Raw genomic sequence first — 17,364 nt, forward strand, 5'->3', positions numbered from 1 at the left:
ATTCACTAGTGTAATGATGGTGAATTCACTAGTGTAATGATGGTGAACTATGACAGATTCATAGTCCACCACAAATTCCAGGCCACAAATTCTGATAAACTACAGAACACTAACAGTTAAAACAGAAACAGCAAAAATGAACAGATTCACATCCACACCTGAGGGCACAGTGGCACACAGGAATACCCAGGATGTGTGCGATGCCATTCGATCAGCCTGATTGACAGCATTTGTCTTCTGGTTAATTGGATGGGGATAAGGGGTAATAGACTCTGGAGGCTAGGTAGATCCACACTGATGAGCACAGGCCTGAGCAATTGGAGGTTGAAGAGAAGGAAAGCGATGACAGGAGGCAGCTCTGCCATATTCAGTAGGTAAAAACTGAAACGGCATTTACCTCCTGGATCCAACAGAGCTCAAACTGTCAGGATTTCCCAGAATCAGTAAGGTGTAGTTTTGGTAGAGGAACAGCAGTGCTTTTACTGAATGGCAGAGCAGACTCTAAAAGCTCTCTCTCCTATTTCTTATTAATATTCAAAATCTGGCATGTTTCTCTCATCAGGGTTTGCATTGATAAGATTGATAAAACCACACTAACCTTTTTTCTCTGTGATCAGCCGCACCAGAACTCCGATGGTGTCTTCATTGGTTTCATCAGATCTGAAAGAATCTCCATTCATAGCTGCTGTAAAAGAGAAGAAATGAAATGAGGAGAATTTCTGCAGAATCAAACAGTGGCTGACCTTTCCATTGTTGAGCCTCTTTTTTGACTGACTGACTTTCTAGGGGTGATTCTCTGATCTGGGAAATGGTTGGAACAGGCTGGGATTCCCTAATGCAATATCTTTGGAGTGTGGCTGCGTACCAGAACCTCAAATCTGTGTATCGCTCCTACCCTTTTGTCTTCTCTCCAATCCATGCCAAATACTCCCACCAACTTTCCCTGTGGCTGAAAAGCTGAAGAGAGCAGCGCTACTCTTTATACTCTTTTAGACCATTTACAACACAGTTTCACTTCAAATCTGATCCTCAACAATTTTCATTGCTTGTGTCTTTGGGCCTGTGTTCAGATTGAGCCTGACAATAGTGATTGCAGTTTTAAAAACAATACATTATTGACTGTACAGCATTTTGATGTGTATTGAGGGCATAAAAGATGCTATGTAAATGTAAACCCTTTCTTCACATGAATGAATTTTAAAAATAAACATTGCTAAAACAGGTACAAGTTTGAAGCTTCTGTCTGCATTCACCAGGACTGGAATGTAAGTAACTTAACTTTAAAGGGAACACCGACTTCAATGTTTTGTTCCTTGTGTTTCAGTCCTGATAAGTGCAAAATGAAAAGCTCCAACTTTGTGCTTCTTTTAGCAGTGTTTAAGTTCTGTATTACCAAACAATTATTTCAATACCACGAAACCATTCTTATGAACAATAGCTACAAGAGCAGGTCAGAGACGAGGTGCAGTGAGTAACTCACCTCCTGACTCCCCAAAGCCTGTCCACCATCTACAAGGCACAAGTCAGGAGTGTGATGGAATATTCCCCATTTGTCTGGATGAGTGCAGCCCCAACAACACCCTGGCAGCTCAAGGCCATCCAAGCCAAAGCAGCCTGCCTGATCAGCAACCCATCCACCACCTACAACATTCACTCTCTCCCAGCAGTGTGTACCATTAACAAGACACTCTGCAACAGCTCACCAGGGTTCCCTCAACTGGATCTTCCAAATTTACAAACATGGTCATCCGGAAGGACAAGGGCAGCAAATGCAAGGGAACACCACCACCTGCAAGTTCCCCTCCAAGCCACACACCATCCTGACATGAAACTCTATCATTGTTCCTCTGCTGTCACTAACAGAAATGTGGAAGTGCTCACATTAAATGGACTGCAGTAGTTCAAGAAGGCACTTCACCACCCTCTCAAGAGCAATTAGGGATCAGGAATAAATGAGGGTCAGCCAGTGATGTCTACATCCCCTGAATGAATACAGCATATCATAACAATAAACTCCAAAATGCCTTGACATCTTGCTTCTCTGAAACAAGGATAGCTTTGAATTACACCAAAACCTGGGTCAAACCTAAAGCAAGACATTTAGAGTCATAGAGTTATACAGCATAGAAACAGACCCTTTGGTCCAACTCATCTGCACTGACCAGACATCCCAAACTGACCTAGTCCCATTTGCCAGCATTTGACCCACATCCCTCCAAACCCTTCTTATTCATATACTCATCCAGATGCCTTTTAAATGTTGTAATCATACCTGCCTCCATTAGTTCCTCTGGCAGCTCGTTCCATACACATGAAAAAGTTATCCCTCAGGTCCTTTTTAAATCTTTCCCCTCTCGCCTTAAACCTATACCCTCTAGTTTTGGACTCCCCTAACCTAGGAAAAATACCTTGGCCATTCACCTATCCATGCCCCTCATGATTTTTATACAACTCTATAAGTCACCCCTCAGCCTTCGATGCTCTTGAGAAATAAGCCCTAGCCCATTCAGCCTCTCCCTATAACTCAAACCTTCCAGTCCTGGCAACATACTTGTACATCTTTTCTGCTCCGTCTCAAGTTTAACAATATCTTTCCTATAGAAAGCCAATCAGAATTTTACGCAATATTCTAAAAGTGGCCTCACCAATGTACAGCTGCAACATGACATCCCAACTCCTATACTCAATGTTCTGAGTAATGAAGGCAAGTGTGCCAAATGCCTTCTTCACCAGCCTTTCTACCTGTGACTCCACATTCAAGGAACAGTGCACCTGCACCCAAGGTCTCTTTGTTCAGCAATACTCCACAGGGCCCTACCACTAACTGTATAAGTCCTGTCTTGGTTTACCTTAATGCAACTCAACACCTCAAAATTATCTAAATTAAACTCCATCTGCCACTCCTTGTCCCATTTGCTCATCTGATCAAGATCCCAATGTACTCTGAGGTAACCTTCTTCACTGTTGGCTACATCACCAATTTTGGTGTCATCTGCAAACTTACTAACCACATCTCCTATATTGACATCCAAATCATTTATAATAAATGATGAAAAGCAGTGGACCCAGTATTGATGCTTGTGGCACCCCCCAGTCATAGGCCTTCAGTCCGAAAAGCAATCCTCTACCACCACTCTCTGTCTCTTACCTTCAAGCCAATTTTGTATCCAATTGGCTAGCTCCCCTTGTATCTCATGTGATTAAACTTATTAACCAGTCTACCATATGGAACCTTGTTGAATGCCTTACTGCAATCTATATAGGTCACGTCAAACGCTCTACCTTCAATCTTCTATGTCATTTCTTCAAAAACTCAATTAAGTTAGTGAGGCATGATTTCCCACACACAAAGCCATGCTGACTATCCCTAATTCATCCTTGCCTTTCCAAATACATATAAATCCTGCCCTTCAGAATCCCATCCAAAAACATAACCACCACTGATGTAAAGCTCACCAGTCTATAGTTCCCTGGCTTTTCCTTACAGCCTTTCTTAAACAATGGCACAACATTAGTCAACCTCCAGTCTTCCCGCACCTCGCACGTAGATGTCGATAATACAAATATCTCAGTACGGGGTCAAGCAATCACTTCCCTACCTTTCCAAAAAATTCTGGGAAACACCTGATCACGTCCCGGGGATTTATCTACCTTTATGAGTTTTAAGACCTCCAGCACCTCCTCTTCTGTAATATGAATGCTTTTCAAGATATCAGTATTTATTTCCCCAAGTTCTCTAGGTTCCATGTTCTTCTTCACAGTAAATACTGACACAAATATTCAGTTAATATCTCACCCATCTCCTGTGGTTCCACACATAGACAGCTATGTTGATCTTTAAGGAGCCCTATTGTCTCCATAGTTACTCTTTTGCCCTTAAGGTACTTAGAATCTTTTTGGATCCTCCTTAACTCTATTTGCCAAGGCTATCTCATGTCCCCTTTCTGCCCTCCTGATTTCTCTTTTAAGTATACTCCTACAGCCCTTCTACTCCTATAGGGATTCACTCAATCCCAACTGTCAATATCTGACATATGCCTCCTTTTTCTTGACCAGGGCCTCAATTTCTCTAGTCATCCAGCATTCCCTATACCTGCCAGCCTTGCCCTTCGCCCTAATTGGAACATACTGTCTCCGAACTCTCATCTCATTCTTAAAAGCCGCCCACTTACCAACCATCCCTTTACCTGTGAATAGCCTCCCCCAATCAACTATTGAAAGTTCCTGTGTAATACCATCAAAACTGACCTTATTCCAATTTAGAACTTTAACTTTTTGATCAGTTCTATCCTTTTCCGTAACTATTTTAAAACTAATAGAATTATGATCACTTGCCCCGAAGTGCTCCCCCACTGACACCTTAGTTACTTGCCCTGCCTTATTTCCCAAGAGTATGTCAAGTATTGCTCCTTCTCTTGTAGGCACATCCACATATTGAATAAAGAAAGTTTTCTTGTACACATTTAATAAATTCCTCCCAATCCAAGCCCTTAATCCTGTGACAGTCCCAGTCTAACATTTCCCAACTGTTACATAAGAAAAAGAAAATATTCCTTCTCATTTAATTCCTTATAATACTGGCAAGTCCATACTCTTTGTTTACAATGTTTCTACGTTGTAATCCATTATAGTTGGATTCTGCAACTTTACATTTTCATAATCAGAAGACCTTAGGTCAATGTATTTGGCAAAGACATCACTCAGTATCTTGTTTCCCATTACACTTAGAATACAAATGTACAATACCCTGGAGTTTCAAAAGTCTATTTCCTGCACTGTGACCCTGTACAAGAGTGAGTAATCATCTATCCCCCCCATTAGATTTTCCATTACCCAAGAATAACTTGAGTTTATGCAAATACCGTATGAGAAGTTGACAGGAATCATACTGAGTTTCACTTCTCACAAACACATTACAAAGTGATGATCAGCTACATTACAGCATCGATAATTTAAAGGAGCTGATAAATAGTTGTATTCGCTTGAGTGAATTGTTGTACCTCCTGTCTTAAATTTAGAGATACCTGGTAGGTTCAGTTCAATATTACCAGCAGCCCAAGTAGCCGCGGCTCACGTGTGAAACTGGGCAGCAGCTGGATTTTCATGGCATTAGATTTTACAGCAAAACACAAACCAGTCAGATTGCTACTACAAGCAGAAATGAAAGGTAGATAAATTTTCCCTTTCTAGCTTTGGGCTGCTGAGCTGACTTCTACAACTTCATCACCATGCTAGCCAATATCATCCAGTTCTTTGCAAGTATATACAGCTCAAAGCTCTTGTGGAGCAGGGATACTGTCCCTACCTCTGAGCCAGAAGGTCTAAGTTCAAGTCCCACCTGCCCCAGATGTGTCACAATGTGTATGAACAGATTGATTAGAACTATCTATACTATAGCTACAGATTGAACCGTGGAATCTTCACTCATACTTGTCCATCACTTTACTAAGTTTCACAAGTAGGCTCAAACCTTCTTTCTGGTATGTAGTAGTTACACATTTTCTATTGCTTAATCTATGTTTATCATGTTATAAATCTTGGATTCCAGCATGAGTGATTGTAAAAAAATTGTTTTTTGTTCTAATGAAGTTACAGCTCTGAAACTCAATTTAAAACAAATATTTAGTTTCTAGTAATCCATCAACACTGGCTCCTCCAGTGTTCTCCCTCCCTCCAATTTTCTCATCTTTACTCCCTTGAGGATGGTGGTGGTTTATAGGTTCCATAGATTTTTCCACAGCTCTCTCTATCCAACCAGGCAAAAGTGATCATTCTTCCCACGTGAATGCATTGTCCTTTGTCACCAGGAGCACTGTGGCTTGGCATTAATCTATTTATACCGTTGAGGAGAAATTAGGGATTGCCTAACCTCTTGTCTTCTCAATGCCAGCGATGAGTCTAATTTTACTGCTACAATCACCATCCAGAACAAGATCTCTACAGACTAGGGACTGAGATTTGTCAATTGTACACTGGATGGTGCTTTTACAGATGCAACTAGTCGTGAAGTTTTCATCGATTTAAGCGCTGAAAAGATTCTTGAAGGAAATCTGTAGTCAGGCGAGGAAAGAGACAATTTTTTAATAAACTCTTCACGACCCTATGCATTAAAGTTTACTTCACGAAAATTGTATTTTTTTTTCCTTTATTCTTTCGAGGGATGTGGGCATTGCTGGCAAGGCCAGGATTTGTTGTTAATTTCTAAATGAACTGAGTGAATTAACAATGTTCTTTCACAGGGCAGTTAAAGGTCAGCCACATTGCCATAGATCTGGAGTCGCGTGTGGGCTAGAGTAAGGATGGCAGATTTCCTTCCCTTAAAGGACTGCGATGAACCAAATGGGTTTTTTACAGTAATTGATGATATTTTAATGGTCACTATTATGTAAATTTTAATTACAGATTATTTTTATTGATCAGATTTGAATGCATGCCCTCAAAACATTAGTCTGGCATCTGGATTGCTTGTCTTGTGCCATTACAAGTATATTACAATGTCCACAAAGCTCTTCATCACCTCATTAATTCATGAAAACTTAACAATGAAATTTAACAAAAAAAATCAAATAACATTTCTTTTAATCTTAATTTGAACATGTTTCAGTTCACAAATGTGTAAATCTGTATTGGTCAAATCAGTGTTTTTCAGAGATAATCTTTGAAGAAACAAGTCACAAATTTCCAGACCTTTACCAGCTTCCTCTTTACACAAATTTTCCCTGAAGACCCATTAGGATGCTTTCCCTAAACAATCCTGTGATGCATTAAACTGTGTCACAGCTGTTTTATATTCGGCATCCTGTACACACTGGCTGCTTACTCTTAGCAAGCACAGAAACAGTGAGTAATCGCTGACAATCAGTCACAAGCAACTATCAAAGATAAATATATAATTTGGTTTCTATTAGGAATGCAATAGTTTCCACATTGTATCACTGCTAAAGCTGGACACAGGATTTATTAAAAAAAAATACTGAGCTGGTCATAGGTAATTCTCGGAAGAACTGGGTAGTTTAATGAGTTTACATTTTGCTTTAATGTAGTGCCACCTGCTTTAAGACTGCCTGAGTCTATGCCTAAAAAATACTCAACAGGGATGAGCAGGAGAGACATCTAAGCCCCAATTTGCACCATTAAAATATTGGAAGTGAAACTTGAGATTTCTAACAAACGTAGGAACATGTTGTATCAAAAGGGGAAACAGGTCCAATACCAAACACTTGAATGCAGCTTCTGACAAAATTCCTGCTAACTTCTACAATTGCTCATATAATATTTACAAAGACTAATGTTAGGGGCAGATGTTAGCTTGGAAGCCTATAATGCAGATTTGTTGCAGTTCATATAAGTATTATTGAACAAAAAGTAGACATATACAATATATACTGTATATATGATGTATGTATAAAAGCGTATTTAAGTGAGCAACGGCTTCATTCCTCAGGGTACTGCCGTGACCAGAGTCAATGCAACGTGTCTGGTTTAAAGATAAACAGATTGGCACTTAACTGCTGGCACCAGTTGGATGATTTCTACATGACAGTGTGTCTGCCAGTCAACTTGACAATCTATCAGCAGACTTTTCTCATGCAGTATAAATATGTTGAAAACCCTTTACATAGGCAATGTAAAAGAGAGAGGTGGTGGCCTAGTGGTAGTGGACTGTTAATCCAGTGATCTGGGTAATATTCTGGGGACCTGAGTTCAAATCCCACTGTGGCAGAATGTGGAATTTGAATTCAATTTTTAAAAAAGTCTGGAATTAGGAATCTAATGTTGACCATGAAACCATTGTCAGGAAAAACCCACTGGTTCACAAATGTTCTTTTGGGAAGGAAACTGCCGTCCTTACCTGGACTGGCCTACATGTGACTCCAGACTCCAGGCCCACAGCAATGTAGATGACTCTTAACTGCCTTATGGGCATTTAGAGATGGGCAATAAATGCTGGCCTAGCCAACGATGCCCTCATCCTGTGAATGAATACAAAAAGTCTTGCAAATTGTCCTGAAAAGTGAAAAATTATAACGTTCAGGAAATGTGCCCTTTTCAGCCATACTCATGAAATAACACTCTGAAATTTACAATTTTGTCAACTGACTTTTCTTTTTGATCAGAGGTGATTTTGTCATTCTCAGATCATTCCCTAAACAGCAGTAGACTGGACACTGTTGTGATATACAAGGCCAAGAAATAATAGATTATGTTGCAATCAAGTGAACAATTTTAGCTTGGCAAAGGGGACAACAGCATAGCACTCTTACTGGACTAGTCATCGGGACACTATGTCCACCCAGGAGCTGGGAAAATTCCTACCAAATAGACTTTGGTTTCATATTAGCAAACTGCAGATAACTTGGCTCAATTGCTTTCAGCAAATTCATAAAGTGGCTATAATCTCAACACCATGAGCACTATGTAAAAAAAACTTAAGTAAATTGACTGAAAATGTTTCAACTTTGAAGAAAAAAAATCAAAATAAATCATCAATTTTGTTTTACACAATCGTGTCATGACCACAGAGCACACCAGATACACTGGGAAAGAAGAATTATTTTAAAAAGAACTCTGGCTTCAATTTTCCTTTCCCCTCCACAGGCACTTCTTTTGTCAGGAGGCTTTCTTCTTCTCAAATAGAAAAGTCATTGAGCATGAAAAGATTCCATTTGTGACCAGACCAGGAAAAGGGTCAGCACATGCTCAATAAGAGTAATAAGAGAAATGGGTCAATGGGCTGAAAAATAGCAGATGGAGTTCAATTTGGATAAATGCGAGGTACTGCATTTTGGTTCAACAAACAGGGGCATCACTTATACAATAAATGATAAGGCCATGGATAGTGTTGTAGAACAGAGGGACTCAGAGGTTCAGGTACATAATTCTTTGAAGTCTGCGTCACATATAGATAGGGTGATTAAAAAGCTGTTTAGCATGCTTGCCTTCATTGTTCAGTCTTTTGAGTATAGGAGTTGGGAAGTCATGTTGAGGTTGTACAGGACATTGGTGAGGTCTGTTTTGGAGTACTATGTCCAGATCAGGTCACTCTGTTATGGGAAGGATATTATTAAGCTAGAGAGAGGGTCAGAAGAGATTTACCAGAATGTTTCCGGCTTTGGAAGGTTTGAGTTATAAAAAAAGGCTGGATAGGCTAGAACATTTTTTTCTCTGGAGCGTTGCAGGTCGAGAGGTTTATAATATCATGAGGGTATAGGTAGGATTAATGGTAGGTGTCTTCTCCCCAAGATGGAGAATTTCAACAATGGGGGCATACTTTTAAGGTGAAAACAGAGTGATTTAAAAAAAGACATGAGGCACAAATTTATTTATGCAGAGGGTGGTTCACATATGGAATGAATTTCCACAGGAAGTGATGGATGCAGGCACAGTTACAGTGTTTAAAGGACATTTACATAAGTACATGAATAGGAAAGCTTTGGAGAGATATGGGCCAGAACAGGCAGATGGGACTAGTTTAGTTTGGGATTATGTTCAGCATGGACTGGTTGAATCAAAGGGTCTGTGTCCGTGCTGTTTGACTCTATGATTCTATTAAAGGGTGGGATTTGGAGGTGAACCATCTACCATGTGAACACGTTGCAGTGATGTGGCATGCGTACTCAAAACTGATGACTCATAGCAAAAATTGTGTAGATTTACAAAGCAGCCTCTGGCAGCTGATGTCAATACTTATCTGCCTTCCACTAAATTTATGGTTAGCAAGCAGGAACTAAAACTAAACAAACATCCAACATAATACTCAACATTTTAATAATCATAAGAGAGAATAGACAGTTGGACTTGATTAAGGATTTGATTTAATTATCAGCATCCAGACCAGCTTTGATTCAGCAAATAATTGTGCGCTAGGAGTCTACCATTTCTCCATTCCATTCAACTTTCAATTCAACAAGTCTTTAGCTGACCAGAGCTGTAGGATCAAACACTTTGAATGCTAGCAATGATCCAATTACTCCTGCTATCTATTATGCAGAGAGACAGCAGATTAACTTAATCAGAGACCGTGTGCTACAAAAATTGGACATGCAGCTACTGGAACATATTGCAGCAGAGTTTTTCCATGGGGCAGAGGCTTGTTCCTCTGATCATTTCATAGAGAGTTTACTGAAGGAAGACCTACAGTAAGCACAGCTGCCAACTGTTTATTTTTTCACGAATGTTTTGGTTTGTGCGGCATCCCAAATGTTCAGCTACTGATTGCAAACATCCCACCAGTGAATCTAGGTGTTGCTTCTGCGTGTGTGGGGTTTCAGGGAGGTTACAGATAGAGAGGGTTCTTGTGCAGGATGGACTAAATGAGCAAAAAAAAAGGAATTTTCCCAGGCTTGGCACAGGAGAGTTGGCGGATATCCTTCACTTCAAAAGAACAGTACAGAAACTGCAGCTGCACAGTTGGTCCAACGGTAGGTTGGCAGGAATAACACAGAGTGACAATTAGAGTGCAGGCAAGGTGCATGGAGAATAGTGATAATTCCACTGAACCCAGAAAATCAGCCCAATCATTGAATCCCTACAGTGTGGAGACAGGCTATTTGGCTGGATCCACCCCATCCCTGTAACACTGTACTTCCCATGACTAACAGCCCTAACAGGGAATTTAACATGGCCAATCCATCTAACCTGCACATCTTTGGACTGTAGGGGGAAACAGAGGCACCTGGAGGAAACCCATGCAGACACAGGGAAAACACGCAAACTCCACACAGACAGTCACCCAAGGGGAGAAATCGAACCCAGGTCCTGGGCACTGTGAGGCAGCAGTGCTAACCACTGAACCACCATGCCTCCTTGAAATATGAGGCATGTTTTGGAGACACAAGGTCTAACTCCACCATTAGATTTAAAGTCAATTTATTAATAAATCTAGAATAGAATGCTAGGCAGATATTACAACGGGGCCTTTAGCTTTTATCCAGCTGGTTTTACCAATGTTTAGAGAAATGCATTTGAACATATTATTCTGGCTGGTTTGCCATAGTCATGTGACATCTACATCTGATTTACATGCATTTCGTTTGTGGTAGCTGTGATGAAGGAAATAATATTATTGTTAGTATTTGCAAACTTAGGTTGTAATGTGGACAGAACCATGTATAGATTGAAGCTTGATTTGTGTTCCTATATTGTTCTGTGTGGGTTAAGGGGAGCTGGTTTTAGTTTCATTTGAGTTCTGAGAGTGGTAATAGATTATCTGGAAATTTGTTCATTGCAATCAAATGAGACTTCTAAAAACTCTCAGGGTGAATAGTTTAATGCTTTAGAAACCAACAGTAGAAGACAGTGATAAAAAAAACTTGGGTTGTTATCCAGTAACAAGGTGTCCATGGCATAAGGAAACAAAAACAATATTCATTTTAGAAAGAAAGACAGAATCATCCAGAAGGTTAGTGAATGTGCTAGATTTCTTCCAGAGAGAAGCAGGTCATTCAGAGAGAAAAAGGTCTAAAACATCAACAGTATAGTTTAGCTGTTTCCAGGCAGAGCAGAAGAAAAGACATTCTGATTGGCTTAAAAGTTAGTAAGAGTAAAGCTCTAAGATCAAAAGCTTTAAAAGGATCAGACTGGAATACTTCCTATAAGGCTGTTGAATGCAGGAATTCGAAGGAGTAAATAAGCTGTGTTAACAGTTTCATTGTAGGCCACATGAAGAGCCATCAACTAAAGGAAGCATCGAGTTAATACAGATGTTTGCCAAAAGAGACCAAGTACAGCCCTGCCTAGTGAACAAAGAACTTTAAAGTGAAGATGGAATGACCCTTTACCAAAGTTCGAGCATGTGTAAGATTGTTATTAAGACCAAAAGGGTTGAATCTTTACTTCTAATATTTGTATTGTAATAAGACAATTTCAAATAGTTTTCTTTCTACTTTTGTGCATAATAAACTTTGTGCTTTTGTTAAAAGTGCATTGGGAGCCTCTTACAATCCTGTTCAATGACTGACCATCGTGGCAAACAAGTTGCAAAACTAAAAACTCTGATCTATTAAGGGATCAGTGGACATACACACCAAGGTCCCTCTGACTCTTGGTGCTTCCCAGGGTCCTACTCTTTATCATGTATTCCCTTGCCTTGTTTGTCCTGCCCAAGTGCATCACCTCACATTTATCCAGATCGAACTCCATTTGCTACTGAACACCCCATCTGACCAGCCCTCTTCTAGTTTAAAGCTATTCTCCTCCCTATTTACCACTCCACCAATTTTTGGATCATCTGCAAACTTACTAATTATGGATGCTATTTGGCAGATACGGATGGTTTGTGCATGCAATTTGGCATTTCCACTGCTCAAATAGAGTAACAACTCTGATAGCACAAGATAGTCTGCAAACTTCTTAGAATGGAAGCCATCACAGATCCCAATCATAATCTGGTGCAACCATCAGAGCGAAATCAACAGATGAATCTGAACAAGAAAAGGATTGAATTGAAGATGCCAGAAGTCAAGCACAGAGGTCATGTACTGACAGCAGAAGGGTTTCACCAAGATCCAGATAAGGCGAGACCTGTTGCAAAGACATAGTGACTGACAAACATGAAAGCAGCACAATGATTTTTTGGCTATGTGAACTACTTAGCAAAGCTGTTGCCTAATTTGTCACATTGTGAGCCTCTACTCAAGTCAAATGGAAAGGCTGAGGCAACAGTGAAAATTGCTGAAAGGGATCACTAAAGAAATTGAGCAAATCCAGCAAGAAGTTGTACAATGCAGTGGAGAAATAGCCCCTATTGAGGGCATGGAAGTAGTCTAGACCAAAGATTAATTAATTAACATTCAAACTATTCTTGTAATTATGAAAATAATACTGAAGCCAGAAGTAGTAACAGGTGAGAGTGACAAAAACAAGGGGAACTAACAGCCAAATTTTTCTTTGATAAAACTGCAAAATTATTTCCAGAGCTAAGCACTTGAGAGCCAGAGTGCAAACATTCAACACTTTCAACAAGTGTCAGCACAAGTGGCTACCTGAGACTTGTGTACAGCAGTTGTGACCTCGATCATATGCAGTAGATGTGAATGACCATATATATGATCATTATTGCAGACGTATATACAAGTTAAGAAGCAGTTCCTTCACTACAGCCAGCTGTTCAAAAGATGTGATCTCATTATCAGCATGAAGCACAAACATCCATCAGTCCCACAGGTCCATGCTTCCCTAATATTGAAAATGGATCAGCAACAATGCTTACCACCACAACAGCACTTGCCATGAAAATGATACCCGCTGGCAAAAGAACATCACCCGAGGTACCAGACAAACAGCTACACCTCCCATTAGAAGATCTACACGAGTTGAAGATTATGCCTGCAATGCATGTGCAGAGGCTAGCACAGGTAGGACTAGCTAAAATTAACACACAATTCTGTTAATGAATGATCATATTCTTTGATGACCATGGATATTGGGGTAACTTGGAATATTGGGTAACTCGTGGCTACAAAGGGTATAGCATACAAATTTGTTTTTTTTTTGATGAAATGAAATTGTTTGAAGAAACTTATTTGCACATAGTATACTGGATGGCTTACTATAATCATGTGACTTCTACCTCTGCTGCAAGTGCTTTCACTTTAGTTTGTGGGGGTATTAAACACATTATATGAAACAGCCAAGGAGCCTGACTATATCCAGCATCCTGATCCCTTTCTGGAACAGTTTTCTCATAATGATAGCCACCATAAAGTTGAGCTTAAGGAAGGGCTGTGAATGAATCATAGCATTGCCATTCTGATGACAACAACTTTATCTCACAGTTGGCTTACTGGGTCCACCCAGGTGTGAGACATTGTAGATGCATAAATCATTCTTAAATACTTCCTCATTATAGCTCAATTGCATTTCCCTAAAGATATTTTTAAGCTGGAGAGCATTTAGAAGAGATTTACCAGAATATTGCCAGGAGTGGAGGATGTGAGTTATAAAGGAAGGCTGAACAGGTTGGGGCTTTTTCACTGGAGCGTAGGAGGTTGAAACCTTATAAAGGTTTGTAAAATCACAACGCTTATAGATAAGGTGAATAGCAGATGTATTTTCCCTAGGGTGGGGGATTTCAAGAGTATTTTTAAGGTGAGAGGAGAAAGATTTAAAAAATACATGAGGGGCAATTTTTTTTACTTAGAGACTGGTTCATGTGTGAAATGAACTTCCAGAGGAAGTGGTGGATGCGGCTACAGTTACAACGTTTAAAAGACATTTAGCTAAGTACATGAATAAGAAATGTTTGGAGGGATATGGGCCAAGGGCAGGCAGGTGGGACTAGCTTAGTTTGCGATTATGGTCGGCATGGACTGGTTGGGCCGAAGGGTCTGTTTCCGTGCTGTATGACTCTATAAATATTTGGTACTGGAAATGAATATTGTGAGTCCAAGCAGCTTCACCTTGAGCTCAAACCCCAATTCTAGTCTTTCCTCCTCCTCTCCTTTTGATGCAGTTTCTTACTGATAATTTTTCCACTGACAAATAGTCTCTTTAACAACTGGATTTTAATTTGACAGAACTCTCTCCTTGTCCTTCTCTCAACCATAAAATTAAATGGAAGTTGCCAGCTCATGGAAAGCCATTGGACTCTGTGGTGATTTTTTTTTGCTGAAGCAGACTCCACTGCCCTGTTCCTTCATCGTCATCCTTTTACGTTACCCTGCCTAAGCATCAATTTTCCTTTAGGATGCATGTTCCCTTCCTGGAACACTCCCTGTGTCAAAAGCATTTAAATAGCTGCCTCTATAATCAAATCTCTATTGTTTCTCTCTTTCTTAAAAAAAAGTTGCTTGCTTCCCTTAGTTTTCAGTTCTGATGAAAAGTATTATCACACCTTCTCACCATACAGATGCTAACAGATGGATCAAGCAGTTCCAACATCCTATGTTTGCATTTTGTTAATGATTTGAAGCAGAGAAGTGGTATATTTATAGTTACTGCTCACCAACGTTTTGTGCTATTTTTAAGCACTTTGCTTAAATTTCTGTCCATATCATTTTAAAGCAGGCAGTAACCCATTTACATTAAGTAGGTTATGATAGCATCAAAATAGTGCAGCGTTACAAGTTATGTAAATGCAAACCAGTGTACCAATATTCATACACAGGTGGCTCACTTTTCTGGATCCCCAGCGTCAGTGGGAGGTCTTTCCAACAATTCTCCCTCTCCTTGTGCAACCCCGCAGCTAACTATTTCCTAGCCTATCCAACATGCTATCCTATTCCAAGCCCAAAGGCAAAGCCTCCTAGCCCAGTCTTGGCAAGATTTGAGACTTATTTGGCAGTCTGAGTCTATCAAAAGCTGGTACAATTACAACATTTAAAAGGCATCTGGATGGGTATATTAAAAGGAAGGGTTTAGAGGGATGTGGGCCAAATGCTGGCCAATGGGACTAGATTTATCTGGGATATCTGGTCAGCATGGATGAGTTGGACCAAAGGGTCTGTTTCCATCCTGTACAGCTCTATGACTCTATGACTCTGTCACTGAAAGCCTCCTCCTTGGCCTAGCTGCAGTACCACAGGTTGCCACCACTATCAGTGGTGCTATAACTGCTGGTCCTACAGAGCTGCTGGTCTCCAATATGATCAGCAGTTCTCAGAGTTGGGACCTCATCCTGAAGACAGCCAGACATCTCTCGCGTCACGATAATTAAACATCAGTCGGCTGAAAAATTAAAGCAGGGCATGCCAGCTAAGTGGAGGCAGGCTTGCCCTTGACATTAATGATAGGGTGCAGGCAGCCTGCCTGCAATGTAAAATCCAACCCAATGTTTTACCAAACAACGTCATCAACAAACTTGCATTTATATAGAGCACCTCTCGTGGTAACAAAACTTGCAAGGAATTGACTGCAGTAAAATGTGCTTTGCTCTGGATGAAAATATTGAAGAAGAAAAATAGAACATGTATCACAGGAATGAAAACAGGAATACCACCCATTCTTAAGAGAGATACCATGATCCGGAAAGTGATTTGTGCCAACCTGCAGGTAAGAACACGGTGTGGAGATGTACCCCTGCAATGGAACTGATAAGCCCAGTGTTAGACAATGGGCTTTGCTTATAGGTAAGCTGCATGTAGACTTGAATGTAACTGTTGACGGGAATATTAATTTAGCAAAACGAAGCACCAAACAAGTATTACTACTATAGCTTTTGCAAGTAAGGAGGCCTGAACATTTCTTTTGCGACCTGGTGCGGAATGCACATGAACACAGCACCTGTCATATCGGATGCTTTAACACTCATTTGAAATGTGGAAATTATATGCAACATCTGCAACTTCCGACACACATGAATCTGCCACAGTCAATGCAAACAAAAGAAACGTCTTACAGACAAAAGGCATATTCAAGATATTTTCCCTTTTTACCAAGTTTCGCAGTGGAGCTCTCCTCATCAGCTTCGTTCTCTGAGGTGCAGCGATATCCCTTCTTCTTCAAGAAGTTGCAGACAAGAATTCCGAGCAATCCTACAATGCAGAAGACCGGCACCAATGCTAGCACAGCATATTCAGTGTGCTTCTCCTTCTGTGTTTCCTTTTTGCTGGCATTAGAAGACTTTGAGACATTCACTTGATGTGCAGCCCGGATGTTCCTTGCCACACGCAAAAGTTGAGAATGCACATCTAACAGAAACAAACATATTTTTTGGTGGATTTTATCTTACAGTACACATTGAGGTAATAGGTTTATGCATTTAAATTTGTTAGATCATCTTACACATGATAAATCTTTTCATTTAATCACCCAGCATTGCTATGATGTAAATTATAGGACATGTTGATGATGTATGTTTATCATGTATTTGCGGTGTCTGGTTTGAATGATTTAGTTTCACCCAACATTTTTCCTTGGACCTTTCAAGCAACCTAACCATTTTCCCATGGAATTCATTGGCACTGCGACTACTGAATTCCTCCACTATCAACATCCTAGGGGTTTGCCATTGACCAAGATATAAATACAGCAGCTACAAGAGCAGGTCAGAGGCTAGGAATTCTGCAGTGAGTAACTCATCTCCTGACTCCCCAGAGCCTGTCCACCATCTAAAGTCAGGCGTGGAATAGAATACTCCCCACTTTCCTGGCTGGGTGCAGCTCCAACAACACTCAAGAAGCTCGACACCATCCAGGACAAAGCCGCATACTTGACTTAGCACCACATCCACCCCCTTCACCACTGACACTTAGTACACACTGCTGCTACTACTATCTGCAATATTCACCAAGACTCCTTAGACAGTACTTTCCAAACCCACAACCACTTCCATTTGGAAGAATACGTTCAACAGGTACATACACAGGTACATATACACTTTCTTCAGATTCCTCTTCACCATCCTGATCTGGAGCTATATCAGTG

At 40.4% G+C, this 17,364-nt stretch overlaps 1 protein-coding gene across 3 annotated transcripts in view; it reads right to left on the minus strand.

The window, feature by feature from the left end:
* The window catches only part of relt (RELT TNF receptor), a 128,362-nt gene that overhangs the window by 81,677 nt on the left and 29,321 nt on the right, over positions 1-17,364 (minus strand). The window contains exons 6-7 of one of the 3 annotated variants that reach the window (XM_020510459.2): positions 16,374-16,628; positions 599-682 (exon numbers count right to left, since the gene is read on the minus strand). In XM_020510459.2, coding sequence (XP_020366048.2) covers positions 599-682; positions 16,374-16,628 — 339 coding nt within the window. Of the gene's footprint in view, positions 1-598; positions 686-16,373; positions 16,629-17,364 lie in introns of all 3 variants that reach the window. The other 2 variants (XM_020510458.2, XM_048597635.1) reach the window with 2 other exon arrangements.

This window comes from Rhincodon typus, chromosome 6 (assembly GCF_021869965.1).
Source record: "Rhincodon typus isolate 14 chromosome 6, sRhiTyp1.1, whole genome shotgun sequence".
NCBI lineage: Eukaryota > Metazoa > Chordata > Chondrichthyes > Orectolobiformes > Rhincodontidae > Rhincodon > Rhincodon typus.